The 15,241-nt window shown below is 35.9% G+C and overlaps 2 protein-coding genes across 6 annotated transcripts in view; one reads left to right on the top strand and one right to left on the bottom strand.

The window, feature by feature from the left end:
• The window catches only part of SGCG (sarcoglycan gamma), a 132,933-nt gene extending 130,856 nt beyond the window's left edge, over positions 1-2,077 (top strand). The window contains exon 10 of one of the 2 annotated variants that reach the window (XM_085216168.1): positions 1,881-2,077. The gene's annotated coding sequence lies outside the window, so the exon portion shown is untranslated. Of the gene's footprint in view, positions 1-1,875 lie in introns of both variants that reach the window. The other variant, XM_085216167.1, reaches the window with a different exon arrangement.
• The window catches only part of SACS (sacsin molecular chaperone), a 56,109-nt gene that overhangs the window by 13,707 nt on the left and 27,161 nt on the right, over positions 1-15,241 (bottom strand). For 2 of the 4 annotated variants that reach the window (XM_085216157.1, XM_085216155.1), the window contains 8 exons: positions 15,029-15,179; positions 12,829-12,916; positions 11,137-11,222; positions 7,851-7,962; positions 7,121-7,267; positions 4,513-5,995; positions 2,977-3,068; positions 542-568 (listed from right to left, as the gene is read on the bottom strand). In XM_085216157.1, coding sequence (XP_085072283.1) covers positions 542-568; positions 2,977-3,068; positions 4,513-5,995; positions 7,121-7,267; positions 7,851-7,962; positions 11,137-11,222; positions 12,829-12,916; positions 15,029-15,179 — 2,186 coding nt within the window. The remainder of the gene's footprint in view (positions 1-541; positions 569-2,976; positions 3,069-4,512; positions 5,996-7,120; positions 7,268-7,850; positions 7,963-11,136; positions 11,223-12,828; positions 12,917-15,028; positions 15,180-15,241) is intronic. The other 2 variants (XM_085216158.1, XM_085216156.1) reach the window with 1 other exon arrangement.

Raw genomic sequence — 15,241 nt, 5'->3', positions numbered from 1 at the left:
AAACTCAGTTGCGTAAGGAGTGCTGAAACTAAGTTTAGATGTATATGCTTCTATTCTTATTGTCAATACTTTAAATAAATGAAATGAATGTTAACACATCTTAATTATCATTAAGATAATTTATACTAAAAAACTAAAGAATGTACGTGGCTAAGAACAGAATATAGAATACAAAAATACCAATCCTTTCCAATGACATCAAAATAAATGACAAATAGAATCAAGACATCTGAGTTTCAGATCTTTCTCTCTTCTAAATAACATAGTTGTTTACACGGAGATGGGTAGTAAGATCCTTAAAAAAAAAAAGTTTCCCTTCACCTCAGCATTCCAAAAAGATATGTATTCTACCTCATATGCTAGGAGAACAAATTGTATTTACAACTCTTTTCATAACTATCTTTCATAGCTATCTTTTAGCAGATTGTTTTGCAGATTTTGTTTAGAAAAAAGCTGGAAGTAATGAGAATAGCTAATCACCAAATTCACACAAAGATCAAGCTTCAGTACAAACCAGTACACCTTCAGTCAATAACCATACCTGAAAATCCCCAGAGAAGCTGTTGGGCTAAAATATAATCAAATTCATTTAGAAAACATCTAGTCAATTACATATGAACATATAGAACAGAAAATATTTAAACAACTATTAACTACAAAAATACAGTACATATCTTGGGAGAGAAAAAAATTAGATCTGGTTATTTTTGTGCAACACAGAAAAAACAACCCATAACCTATATTCCCAAAGAAATTGTGCAAAAACATGTGTATTCTGCAACTGTATTGGGAATCTCTCTGATATAGTTTCTAGTTATACAAGTAAAATTCCTGAGAGGTAAGATCTTAAAACCTGTACTGTAGGTATGCCTTACTCTACTCTGCCCTGGTGAGGCCTCACCTGGAGTACTGTGTCCAATTCTGGGCACCCCAGTACAAAAAAGACAGATCTCCTGGGAAGAGTCCAGCGGAGGGCCGCTAAGATTACAAAGGTCCTGGAGCACCTCTCTTATGAGGACAGCCTGAGCGACCTGGGTCTGTTCAGTCTTGAGAGAAAAAGACTGAGAGGGGATCTGATCAAGGTCTATAAATATCAAAGGTGCGGGAGGCAAACGGACAAGGCCAGACTCATTTCAGTGGTGCATGGCAATAAGACAAGGGGAAATGGCCACAATCTGAAGCACAGGAAGTTCTGCACAAACATGCGTATAAGCTTCTTCACAATAAGGATGACGAAGCACTGGAACAGGCTGCCCAGAGAAAGAGGTTGTGGTGTCTCATTCTCTGGAGATGTTCAAGACCTGCCTGGATGTCTACTTGGTCTAGGGAGTCTGCTTTGGCAGGGGGGTTGGACTCAATGATCTCTAGAGGTCCCTTCCAAGTCCTAAAATTCTGTGATTCTTACAACTATGAAAAATCCTAGAATGACACATAATTTAGGAGGAGGTGAAATAAAAAGTAGGCCACAAAAACTCGCAAAAGGTCACCTGAAAGTCCTCAGGCATTTCTAGATTTAGAAAATTACATTTCTACATAAATATAACAAGTAAGTCCTTCTAATCAATAAAAAGCATATCACCAACCAAGAACAAGTCCCTAGAAGAATGCAGGTCAAAGAAACAGTTAAATGAAGAAGATAGTAGGAAGTCAGGCCTCAAATGCAACCCAAATCTTTCTAGGAACCAGATTCACAGACCAACCCAGAAAGTGAAGAAATGTCCTAGAAGAACTCTCAAAGTGATTGGGTTCTGAATACACAGGTTGGATTTTTTTTTTTCTTTCGTTTTAATCTCCGGTTTCTGCTTACAATGTATTTACAGTATACCAAAACCTTATTTCAGGTGATTTTATGTTTTTTGTTGTTTTTTATTTAAGCACAGGTTTGAACTATCTTGTGATACTCACTTGGAAGAAGATACTACACCGCAGAAGCCAATTTAACGTATCACCATGAGGAACTGACATTTTTCAAAGCTAACGTTCCTGCTTTCCATATGATTTGTCATCCATCTATCTCACCGTGGCTATCTTGATCAGTTTTAATAAGAATTCTAATAAAGTGAATAATTTAAAGAGAGAGACAAGAATCTTCTTCTTAAAAGGCACATTTTCTAGAGATTGAAGAATAAAATAACTCACCATATATGTATTATTTAAACATAAATTGAAGTGTGACTTGTTTGGAGAAAGAAAAAGCAAAGGACTTGGAGACAGAATTCAAATTTACCTATCAATGCATAATGAGATGCAAGTGCAGAAAAGTAAATTAAACTAACATTGTCTAGAAAAAAGGCACAAAATTAACAGTGAAAACAATTAAACACAGAAGCATCATATCTACAAAAGCAGCAAGTTTTCTGGTAAACAAACTATTTGCATAAAGATCAGAAGTATTTCAGTAGGTCTGTTTTGACACAACCAAAAGTTACAAATTAAGACTCAGGAAATATTTAACCAAATGATATGATCTACAGCACGCATCTAGTCAGATAATTAAGATGGTTTCATCTGTTTGTTTTTTTTATAGATGCATCTTTAGAAAGCATGGATGTGATCACTTGTGGTTGTGAGATAAAAGATGATCCATAATATTAAAAAAAAAAAAAAAAAACATGACATGGCTATTGAATATAATGATAACTTTAGACATGTAATATAGAATTCAGACCATGTTAAGAGAAAGAATATTATATGTAAATAACTTGCATTGAGATATCTCCTATTAGTTCTTTTATTGTAGATTTTTATCTATCTTTAGATCTCCCCTTTTTATTCATTCATAATTTTCATTTATGCCACTTCATTCAGTCTACAGCTTTTCTTTTTTTGTTGGTTTTTTTTTTTTTTTTTTTTTGAAATGATTAACTTACCAGTGTGAACTCGATTTCAAAGAAGACAAAGAAAACTCGAGTTTAGAACTAGCCTGTTCAACAATTAGCAATCTATTTCATACTATGAGTTTACAAAAGACATTACCTCTGCTTTTGGCAGCTTCTTTCAAAGCAGCTAGAACCTCAGGCTTCAGGTCATCAGAAAGTAACCTCCCTTCAAGGCCAGGAAAGAGTGATCTAACACAACATTTAAAAAAAATAAATAAATGTTTTCAGCAAAGCATCTAATTCACGTATGCTTCAATACAGAAATTATCAGAATGGTAATCATCATGGTAATAGTTGAATGCAAAAATAGTCACTTGTATATTGAGCTGTCAGTGGATATTTTCCTATTAAAAAGGAAAGAGAGCAGAGTAAGAAACTAAATTTTCCAACTACTCTTCTTTTCAAAGCAAGTATAAGCAAAGCTTCTCTTGATAGAAAAAAATAATGTAATATTATTTTCATCTATTTGTATTCTAAAGAAAGAAAAATAAATAAAACGTCACGTTTTATTTCTCTTAAAGATCATCAGAAAGAAGAAAAAAATACATCATGTAATTCCAGGACTACACAGAAATCCATATATTCAGACACTGGTCTGTACGCAGACGTTGGTTAAGACTATTGTAACCAGAAGTAGTTCAGATGTGGCCTCACCAAGGCAGAGCAGAGGAGGAAGATCATCTCCCTCAACCAGCTGGCCATGCTGTTTTTAATGCACCACTGGCCACTTTGGTCACCAGGGCATGTTGTTGGTTCGTGGTCAGCCTGTTGTTCACCAGGACACTCAGGATCTTCTCCACAGAGCTCCTTTCTAGCATACCAGCCCTTAATCTGTACTGATGCATGCAGTTATTCCACCCCAGGTGTACAACTCTACACTTGCCTCTGCTGAAACTCATAAGTACACTCTCCACCCAACTCTCCAGCCTGTCCAGGTTGCCCTGAAAAGCAGCACAGCCTTCTGGTCTGTCAGCTACTCCTCCCATCTTCGTGACATCAGTAAACTTCCTGAGGGTGCTTTTTATCCCTCTATCCAGATCACTGATGAATACATTTAACAAGACCAGACAAGCACCAATCCCTGGGGAACACCACTAGCCACAAGCCTCCAACTAGCCCTCTGAGCTCTGCCAGTCATCCAGTTCTCAGTCCACCTCTCTGTCCATTCATCTAACCTACGCCTCCTCAGCTTACCGACAAGGATCTGAAAAATCAATGAAAGGAAAAGGAGGGGTGTGGTTCCATACACACAAATGGGAGACAAGGAGGAACAGCTAAAGGTTTAAAAGAAAAGAAAAAAAAAAAAAAAAAAAAAAGCAGCCTAGGTGAATATACGTGAATATAGCCTTTCAATTTAATGTACTTCCTAATTTGACATATATCCTGTGACATTCTGTTAAAGCCTAGATCACATTATTCTTTACAGATTTATAAAAGCAAGTAGTTTTCAAACTTTTCAGATGAGACACATGCATACAAACATTTGTATTAATCCAGACATCGAGTTATGTTTATGCAATATTTCATTACAGTATAGGCTGCTGCATATCATCTTATTTGCTAATAAGCATGTAACAGTCTGAAGTTCTTTAGCATTTAAACAAAAAAGCAATTTTTAAAATATTAAGTATACCTGGGAAAATCTTCTGAGGTTATGTAAACAATATCCTGTTCCGACACAGATGAGGAAAAAGAAATAAAATTTCCATTCTGTAGTGGCAAAAGCTCCAATCCAATGAGTTCACTGTACACTCCATCAGAAAGCACAAACTGAAGGAGATGAAGCTTTTCTTCAGCAGGTCCACTGTGCCCAGATTTCCTTAGTACTTGCCGTACAACTGCAGGAGTCACTTTTTTCACAGCTTTAACAGTACAAGTAGTAAAATGCACTGCACTAGCAATATTTGCTGGTACCTTGGCAATCTGCTTCCCTGAATTCTGGAGGTAGTTGAGAACTGATTGTGTGTACTCCAAACTCTCATCCATTTCAGAAAAGTACACCTGTTCCACTTTCATCCACTGATTACTCACTGAGTAAATAACTGTATGCTGAAGCAGCTCTTTAAAGAGAGGTACTACAATTGGTTTCCAGGGAACCCTGATTTTGTTTTCATCAGGCCATAAACCATAAATTATTTCAGCTGACAATGGAAAATCCGAATTCTCCTCAGTCTCCATTCGTTTGATAGCTTCCAAAATAAGGGTGCTATATGCCTTTGGCACAACATTCACCACAAGAAGATCATTCCACAAAGCTGCTGGATCTCTCCATTGATCCAGTTCTCGCCATTTGATACTCCTTCTATTGTCGGTGAGACCAAAGAAACCACTAACATGGACTGGCAGACCAGTTTTGCTTTCTTCACCTGGAGGCAAAGGCAAGAAACAAAACGCTCTTCCTGAGAAGTCTGCTACAGCTCCTTTATCCTTCTCATTACATGATAAAGGCATGGCTATTCCAATAGTAGGAACAAATTTCAAGTCATCCGCTAAGCAATCCAGTTCAGTACACATTCCTCGGCCACCTACACAATTACATACTAACCAAGACGTTTTCTGTGCATCCTTAACACTTTCATCTTCTAGAGCAATATTTACATGGTATGTCACACACGTTATGCTATTGCTTGGAACTCCCTTACAATACTGATTTATTGCTGTTCCTAAGATTTTGATAGAGTTGGGTCTTTCATGTTTCAAGGCTTTGTTCTCGCTAGCAGTCACTCTAAAGATCAGCTTCTCTGTTCCATCAGCCTCCCTAACATGCAATGAAACATCCTGAACACTCTTTAAGAAGAGCAATACTGTGTCAGCATCTGCCCTGAAGGATTCAAACAGTTCCAAAACCTTCTGTTTGTCATAAACATTGCTGCTCAGTTGGGACGGCTGTAATCTAAGTGGGAAGCGAAAAAATGTACCAGGAAAGTTTCCATTCTTAAAAGTTTCCTTGGTGCTGCCAAACACACCAATAAATGGTGCAAATTGGTCTGTAAGTTCATTGATTTCCTTGCTGTCCTCTTTTAGATTCCAACACTGGCCTGATTCATGAGGTCCAAAGAGGGTTTGATGGGGATCCAGCATTCCAATTTGGTCACCACTGAAAATGCTAGGAACATCTGCATAAATGAAAACCAAAATATATTAATAACCCTGACATAGCATTTTCAAATACAGTTTTATATTAGTAATTTAATAAGGGCAAGAAACACAAGCATTCTAAAACAACGATGAACCTAGCAAAATTCTGATAACATAATTCAGTATTTATTGACAGGAAGAAACAACCACATCCCTATTCTGCAATATATAGTCATAAAACTATTTGAATTATAGCAAATAGAGAGTAAGATAAAATGGAGGTTTTTCCTCAGCTGTATACTTTGACCTTTAAAATACTTTAAGAAAATGTACTTTGCTAAAAATAAATCTTATTACATTCATACTTGGCAGATCTTAAGGGCCTGCACATTTTAAATGATAATATCCCAGTTACCACATCACTGAACGTATTAACTTTAACTAAGACTTTATGCATGCTGTACTAAGTAAAATATGATGAGAAAAAGCCCTGAGTCTTATTAATTCCCTTCATAAGAGGCACAAGTTAAATATGTTTTTTGAGCAAAATTTTGTCTTTATCCTGTATTACTGTAACTACTACGAAGGCTGTAGGAACTATTTACTTTATCTGCTTTTTCACTATACATTAATAAAACATTCCAGAAGAATAATGGATTTCCATACTTAGTTATTTTTATTTTTGTCTGGGTTTGGTGTGGCATGGATTTTTTTTGGAAAATCTTTCTTAACTGTAAATATATATAAATCTCTCCATTACTTTTTAAAATGAAATAAACATCACTCCTTATTACGTAAAGAACTTGCATAAAAGTTTGGGTCTAGTGACCAGTTTAGACTAGATGCTTCTGCTTGTATATCCACCCTACATTACAGCCTTCTATAATGTGAACTGCAGCACATAACTGAAATAATCATGTAGAGGAACGTTCATTTCAATATAAGGAACTAAGTACACAATAACATTAGTTGAAGAAGCAAATCTTCAAAATAAAATAGATGCCTTTCTAGGGTTTTAAAAAAACATCAGTACTCTTTAGAGAAACTTAGGTAAGGACCTTACTTAAGACATACCATACAGACAGTATTATATCCTTGATGAATATATAATTAAAAAATTTTAAATGGTGGTATTTTAAAGTGAAAATATCTACTGAATGTACCTGTTATATGATAAACTGAATTAAAGCCAATCCCAAATCTTCCAACTTTCAGGGGATCATCTTTCTTCCTGCTTCTAGCAATTTCCTGTATACCATGCCAGTCCTCAGGCGTGAAAACTGCATCATTATATGCATAAAATGCTGGCCCTAAAATAAATAGGCAAGCATTAAAAAGATGACAGAATAAAACTATTCACTGATGAAAATTTCTAGAGAACAAATTTACAAAACTGAGAAAACATTACTTTGAAGTATGTGCCTGCAAATTTAATGGGGAAGCAATGACTCAAGCTGACCTCAGATTACTCTTGGTGATGAAAGGGAGGTACAAGTAGAGGAGTAGCAAAAAACAGAAGCAAGGAGTTAAGAGTTACCAGTCTGTATGGTACTATTTCCCAGAGAAATAAACCTAGAGATAGACATATATCTCTAGGAAAAGTGATTTAGAATAAAGAAGAACATGAAGACTTTCTTAAACAGAATAATTGGAAGCACTTGGAAAACTGCAACTGACCACTTGCAAAAGGACAGTATGGCCTTCAATACTAAAAATTTGCTTTGGAAAAGAATTATCAACATTATAACTTAGATAAAGCATCTAGCTTTATCTAGGTTGAAGCAGCAATTGAGTCATCCCAATACAGTCAACTCCACACAGGAAAAAAAAAAGAAAATCATAGAACCATACATGTACTGAAGAATGGACAAAATCAGTACAAAGTGTATTCACCTTGATATTGTGCCATGTCCTTGGACCACAGAGTTTCTGTTCCATATTGAGTTTCATCATATAAAAACCTAACCTCTGTGGCACCAGCATCTTCTGCATTCTGAATCAGTTCCTGACAACAAGAATAAAAAAAAGAAACAAAGATAAGGTGCAATGCAATAATTTTATGCATATTGTAACCATGGCTTTCCAGCTGAAGCAGTAGAAAATAACTATAATATTCTCAAGTATAACTGCTGTCATACCTTTCAATCAAAAGTATTTAATCCTGCTTACCTGAATGAAAACAGATACTATAAAAGGAACATTCAGACAAATACTATAACCATGATTTGAATTTGGAGCTCAAATATCACACACAACCAGTATGTATACAGTTCAGAAGTAAACTACTAAACTGTTATTATAAGAACTATAAAACTATTTTCCCAAATCAGAGGTATACAACAAATCTCAAAATAATGCAAGATAGCAGAAGATTGAAAAAAAAAAAAAAGTCAAAGTTTACTGTTAAGACCATACAGCTGTGAGGGGGTAACATACAGATTCTTCTTTGCATTAGCTAAATTCAATTTACGTCAATGTTTTACAGCAGTGAGGTACAAAACATTTCTGAACTGCATCTCTATAAATAATGAATTCAAGAGGGCACCAGTCAAAGCCCATTGAGTAGAAAGAGGCTTATATTAAGACTGAATATTTGTTAAATAGCATTAGTAGCAGTGAGAGCCATGGAAAAATCTCATAACTGAAATGTCAATAAAGTAGTTTACTATGCTAATTATAAACTATATTGATAAAATATGTCCATCTAGTACCATTTACCATAGACTCATCAGAATAATTATGAACAACTGCAGAATGAGAACTTCACAAAATACTCTATTTATACTGGATCACCAGTGCATGTCAGGGCTCCAAAAACGTACCAGATATGTGTCTGTGTGTGTGGGAGAATAAGTAATTAAGTTCTGCATAAGAAGATCTCTCAGTTGAATTGAAAAGCTGTCTAGGTAGGTACATCACACCAAAACATAACATACAATATAAATTTTCTTCTCAACAATAAAAGGGTTGCCAGCGAGGTGAGTGTTCAGGTTGGATTCTAATACATCGTTGGTAGCAATGAATAGTAATAAATAAGTAACAAACTCATTGATATCTAGCGTAGAGTTGTAAAGTAATAAGCCTTCAGTTTTTCTCTTTATGACAATATATTTTATCCATAAGGTATATTACAAATTAACCAAAATAATTTATATAGTCAGTTCTACATCATTTAAAATCAAGACAAGATAGCAAGAAAAGCTCCCAGTTTAGCATATGCTTTAAACAGAATTGCTACATGCAGTACTTAATTAAAATAATAATAATAATAATAATAATAAATTCTTATAAAAGAATTAACACAACCATTCAAGAAGATGCAGAAAAATAGTCAAAGTCTCTAGAAAAATGAAATAAGCAGGGAAACTTCCAGGTAGCCAAGGACTTGCATTCATTCTGTGGCCACTAGATCTACTACGTCTGACTTTAACAGCAATATACTGGAAGAATATTAACATTGAAGTCTAATTTAACAGACCAGCAAAATATCTATTAATAAGCCGTTCTTAACAGTCAGTTAACTCTGAACTGTAAAAACATGAAAAGATGAACATTTATAATATTAGATCTACCTGCCTGATTTCTAAGGACATTATCCTACTTTTTTTTCATGCCGCAATGAGAAACTGAGCTTTGCTTTTTAAGAAATTATGATCCCCTAATGATGCAAATGCATCTTATAGATTCCACTGGCATTCAGGAATACACAGTAAAAATGGTAGGTGTCCATTCATAGGATGGGTACTCTCAAAAAAGATATCTGTGATGCAAGCTGTCAAAACAACTGAAAACATCTATAATTTAAGTATTCATACTAAAAGTAACTAACTTCTTGTTCCATGGTTGCAAAGAAAACCTTCCAAGCCAAAATCTTGGAAGATTCTTTTGTCACCTGTTTCATCAGTGTGCTTTCTATGAACAGACAGATATGCATCTGCATCAAATCCCATTCTAGTCAGAACCTAGAATTCTCACATACTAGAGAAATAAATTCCCTACCATCCATGAGGCATTCTGGACAAAAAGTACAATATTCAAACATGAAAGAGTCACATGAAATGCCCTTAAAAGTAAAACTGGCACTTCAACACGTTAGCACAGAAAGCTACAATAAATAAGACATCTTTTCTCTTGCTAAAATTGCTGAAATTAGAGTGAATTGGGCAGCCTGGCCTAGTGGTTGGCAGCCCTGCACATAGCAAGGGAGTAGAAACTAGATGATCATTGTGGTCCTTTTCAACTCAAGCCATTTTATGATTCTGTGAATTATCTGTGTTTTCATTAGTCTAGAGTAAAGTGAGGTAAAGCCCATCCTACCAGTTCCCCATCTCATTAACTGAAAAATTTTAGCTTTTAGGTCAGTGCTGTGATGTTCAGCCTTTGGCTTGCACACATAATACTCAGCATTCCAACACAGAGCACTGCAACATAAAGTGCCCTAGAGCCAGCACACTTCAAAGTCTCCTAGACAAATTATAAAGCATGTAATGAACACTAACTTCAGTTTAGAAGAAAATCTGGTATTCATTTGCTAGGAAATCTATTTGTAGAATAAAAATATTTTATGCCCACAGATAATCAATGAGCTTATTATTTACGTTGCTTCAAAACAGTCTCCCAAAAGTTACTCAAAGACGTCTCTTATAAATATACTTAACCTGATTATGAGACTCTGTGATACCATAGTAAATCATTGAGAAAAAAACGTATTTATTTAATATGAAATTCTATAGCAAAATTTAATACTAGCTTCTCAGGCTCATCCCAATCTTATACTAAGCTAAGTCCCATAGAACTGCATATACTATTATGTATTTTTTCATAGTTTACAGCAGAAATGAATAAAATAGCAAGAAAAATAAACATTTTCTATAGCTCACTCACATATAATTAAATCAAAGATTTCATGACATAAATTAACATCTGCATTTTATCTTTTTTATTAATTATAATGGCATTGGTGACAAGCAAGCTCAGAGGCTATGCTGAACCAAAAAAAAAAAAAATCACATCGCACTTTGCTTTATAGAAATAGAAATATTTATCTACTGTACTAGAATCTGATGAAGTCAGATTTCAATACTTCAATTCTTCCATAAAGATTTGCTGGAAAGCGTTAAACTAATAGTAGTGTGTCATGCACATTAATTTCCTCCTAAAAATACCATTTATTGTATACCTTAAGAATCTGTCCTCCTTCTGGGTATCTTCTTAAAATATCCTTAAGAAAATCAACAAGCGGTGGAGTTGTTTGTCCAAAACGACCTAAAACAGAAATAAACGAACAAAAAAATCTCTGTATTATTCTACTATGCATTTACTTTCAGGTTTAAGAAAAAATACCAAACAATTACTTCAAATTTTGTTTTACATTAACTTAAGACCTGATATTATAACATCTAAAAAAAAAAAAAAAAAAAAAGAAGTTGATGTTAATGCTAGTATGAAGTTTCCTATCTGGGTGAAACAAACTGGATAGCTAAGGCTTCGGGTCATTTATATCCCAGTTCCCAACTACTGAAAGTTCAAATACAGCAACTTCTAAAGGACAACCATTTTTTAAACTGTCAAACAGCATTCTAGGACTCTAAATATTTTACAGGCAGAGATGATCCTTTCTGACACGCACTCACATGGCATACTCTGTCTAGTGTAAACTTCCTGTTCTAGCACATTGTGGTGCTGGCCTGGTGTTAGCGTGGGTGCTACCTGTGCTCAATACAGGAGAGAAAGTCACAGAAAGCTGCTAACAAGTTTTGAAGTTCTGGTGAATAAGCACCCTACAAACTCCACAGTCTAAGAGAAATAATCTATTACAGAATGAAAGGATCAAATTTCTCCAGTTCAACCTCCAATCTAAAGAGCAGTTTCCTAAAACCCAACTTGAGATGAACAGTTGATGTAATGCCCCCAGGGAAAGCTGGCTTTACTAATGTCTTCACCTATCACTTTCCTTCAAAATTACTACTGTAATGGTTATTTCTCTCTCCCTTCTGCATATATTTGTTTATCAAGTACACATATGCAAACACACATTATATACACCATGGGAAAAAACATAACAAAAAACAAGTGAACAAAAAAACCACCACAGCATCCTCATCAATGTGGAAAAGAAAGTGATGGCTATGAGATCTACTTTCTGCGCATCACCCACTGCAAAAAAAAGAAATCTCAGAACTTATGCACACTGGTATTAAAGCCTTCAGATCCTTTAGACTGATTTACAGAAGTGCTGAGGGCTAGGAAAAGTTAAGTGCTTTCTCTAAACATGGAATCCTTACAGTATTATCTCTTTAGAAAATCTCACAGCCAAATATTCAAGCACAAAAAACTGCAACAGTTTTTCCTTTCCATGAAGGATTTCATAGGACTACTTACAATGTATTCCCATATACTTGCATGACCAAAATAAAAAACAGGTTAGAAAGAGGAAAAAACTCTTTTTTTGAAGTCTATCACAACCATATACCAAATAAGAGAAAGAAAAATGTTTCATTCATAGAACCACAGAGTCACAGGTGTTTCTGAACCATTACGAGTTCTACCGCAAGAAAACATGAACTTGTTGCTAATACACAAGTACCTTACTTTCCTCTGTCACTAGAAAACCATCAGTCAGTAAATCTGTGGTTTACTAACCTGAGAAATGCAGCTTTTTTGTGACACCAAATAAAAACTGCATGAAAAGGACTTCCTTCTTCATACATAAGCATATTTCATTCCCTTGTAATAACAAATGGTACTTATAACATAGAAGAAAAAATACTGCTTCCCATTTAAAGATAAAATAATTTCTATTAATTCCAGACTACATTAGAAAATGTTTGAACCTTCTAGTTCATAAACAGAGACGTATATTTTTTCATACCTCCTCCTTTCAATGCTTCTGACTGAAGCTTTAGAAAAATCTGATTTTGAGACTTTTGAAGATCTACAATCTTGGTATCATCAGACAACTGAAACAGAAAAACAGATCTTGGTCAAAACACAAAATACTCTGCAGAGTATGTATTCTAGTTTAATTATATTCCATACTTATACCATGAAGACTGGCTTTAGATGGAAGTACACAAATACTCTATAACAACTATTATTCAGTTCAAGCAGTACTTCAGACTCCATGGTCTAGGATGGCTTCTTTTGCCTAATGCCTGTCTGGTGGTACTCAGGTGATGCACTGGTCTGACAGTAACAAGACCAACAAATGGCTGCAAATAAATCAAGTAGAAAAACGTCTGCAGAAGCCTACTAAGTGCAAACTACAGCCTCTTTTTACATATGAGAAGCTACTTGGGAACTTCTGGAAGCATGCAGTTACTGTGCTAATGTGCATGCCCATAAAGAAAATAAATATACACAAATAATTTTAAACTAAGCTATATCACTCAGAGTAACTAGGAAGACAAGAAGTGCAGAGAAAGTATGTCATTGAAAGATCCCACAAAAACTTGACAATTTAATCTCACTTTTACCTCTAGAAGCAAACCAAGAGAGTCACTGGGAACACTCCAGAGAACAGGGGCAAACTAAGCACAAACTCCTTAGCAGCCATTAGGAAAAACATCATGGTTTTGTTATAGTTTTAGTTTACTATGGGAGTCCCAGTCATACGACACAACGCACAGAGACAAGGGGATAACAAATGTATAATTGCTGTAAAATTGTACTGAGTTAATTTGAAAACTAAGCAATTGAAATTAATCTCAGCTTGTAGTAAACAAACAACTTTATTATGTGAAGTTGTATTATTACATCAGCCTCAGTTCACAGTAAAGTTCAGGTCTACTTTCTCTTTTCAGTGGCTAAAAACAAATCACTAGGAAGAAGTTAGTGCTCACACAGGGATGCTTACAATCAAAATATATTCAATAAGCAAAATATTCCAGTCCAGACCATGTAAAACACGTTTAAAACACTAATTAGAAACATGTTTCTTTTCAATTGCATCAGTTTTAAAAGTCCTCACAGAAACATTACACTTACTGTAAGATCCTACATAAACACTGTACTTGAGCTGAGGATGTCTCAAGATGTAAAATCACTTAGGTATAGGATAGCTTACAATTCAGTAAAATAAAAAAGAATCCAGAAAATGCTTTAATCCATCGCCAAATATTAATGGGAGAGAATAACCAACTTTTCTCCAGTAGTATTTTTGTACCCAAAACACCAGCTGAAACTAGAATAATTAACTTGTTCAATTTAATAGATTAACACTACATTATTGGAACAGGCTGCCGAGGGAGGTGGTGGAGTCACTGTCCCTGGAGGTTTTCAAGAGAAGGGAAAATGTCACACTGAGTGACATGGTTTAAAGCAGTCACAGACATGGGCTGATGGTTGGACTTCATGATCTTAGTGGTCTTTCCAACCCTAATGATTCTGTGACTCTATAAGGCACTGTGTGAGAAAGAAATACTGAACATTTTTTAACATCTGGTAGCAGCTGTGATGGAAAAAATGACACAGCAATAAAATAAAGAATTAAAGATAAAATAAACAAGCACTCAAAAGTTTCAGAAGGATTTTTGAGATAACCACAGTATGGAATGCCTGTTCACATTGATATTTCTAAATGTTAACCTGAAACATGTATCTGAGAACAGTTACTATTGCGTGCTTACTGACTGCTCCTTGCCAAAACACAGAGGGCAGCCTCAGACAGAGCAATACTGGTATCTTGGCTTCCAGATGGGTTTTAGAAAGTGATACTCAGAGCCCCTTTCTCCCAGAACAGGAAGGCCTGAAGAGCACAAAATCAAGGACAGAAAAACCAAGCTAGAAAATAAAATATGTACTACATAGGTAATTGGTTTCAAAACTCAAAACACGTAAGAGAGAGCGTTCCTTGAGCAGTACAACTATTATCACCCGGTTCTCCATGCTTTGAGCATTCCTGTGCCACACTGAAGCCCAGTTCCCAGCCTGCCCTCCCCACGCCACTTCCAGGCAGCACGGATGGAGCTCACCAAGCCGGCGACCTCCCGTCGACACTTTCCACAGCACAAGGTCATTCGTTCATCCCCCTCTCCCACGTGCCTACATCTCAAATTCCGCCCCTCCCTCACCTCTCTCCCGCAGTGCCACAGCCTCTGTCGGGCAGCAGGGAAGCCGGCTTCCGCGTCGATCCGCGCCTTCACGTCGCCCACATCTGCGGAGGGCGGCAGCTCGAACGTCCTGCAGCCCAGGCAGCCATGGAGAACGGTGACCCGGGCCAGCCTGCGCCAACACAGAGAGAAACACAGCCTCAGGAGCGCTGCCCCAGCGCCCACTCGCAGCCC

The sequence above is a fragment of the Meleagris gallopavo genome, chromosome 1 (assembly GCF_905368555.1).
Source record: "Meleagris gallopavo chromosome 1, MGAL_WU_HG_1.1, whole genome shotgun sequence".
NCBI lineage: Eukaryota > Metazoa > Chordata > Aves > Galliformes > Phasianidae > Meleagris > Meleagris gallopavo.
Note: the sequence above shows the minus strand (reverse complement) of the source record. Positions and strands in the feature narration are given on the sequence as shown.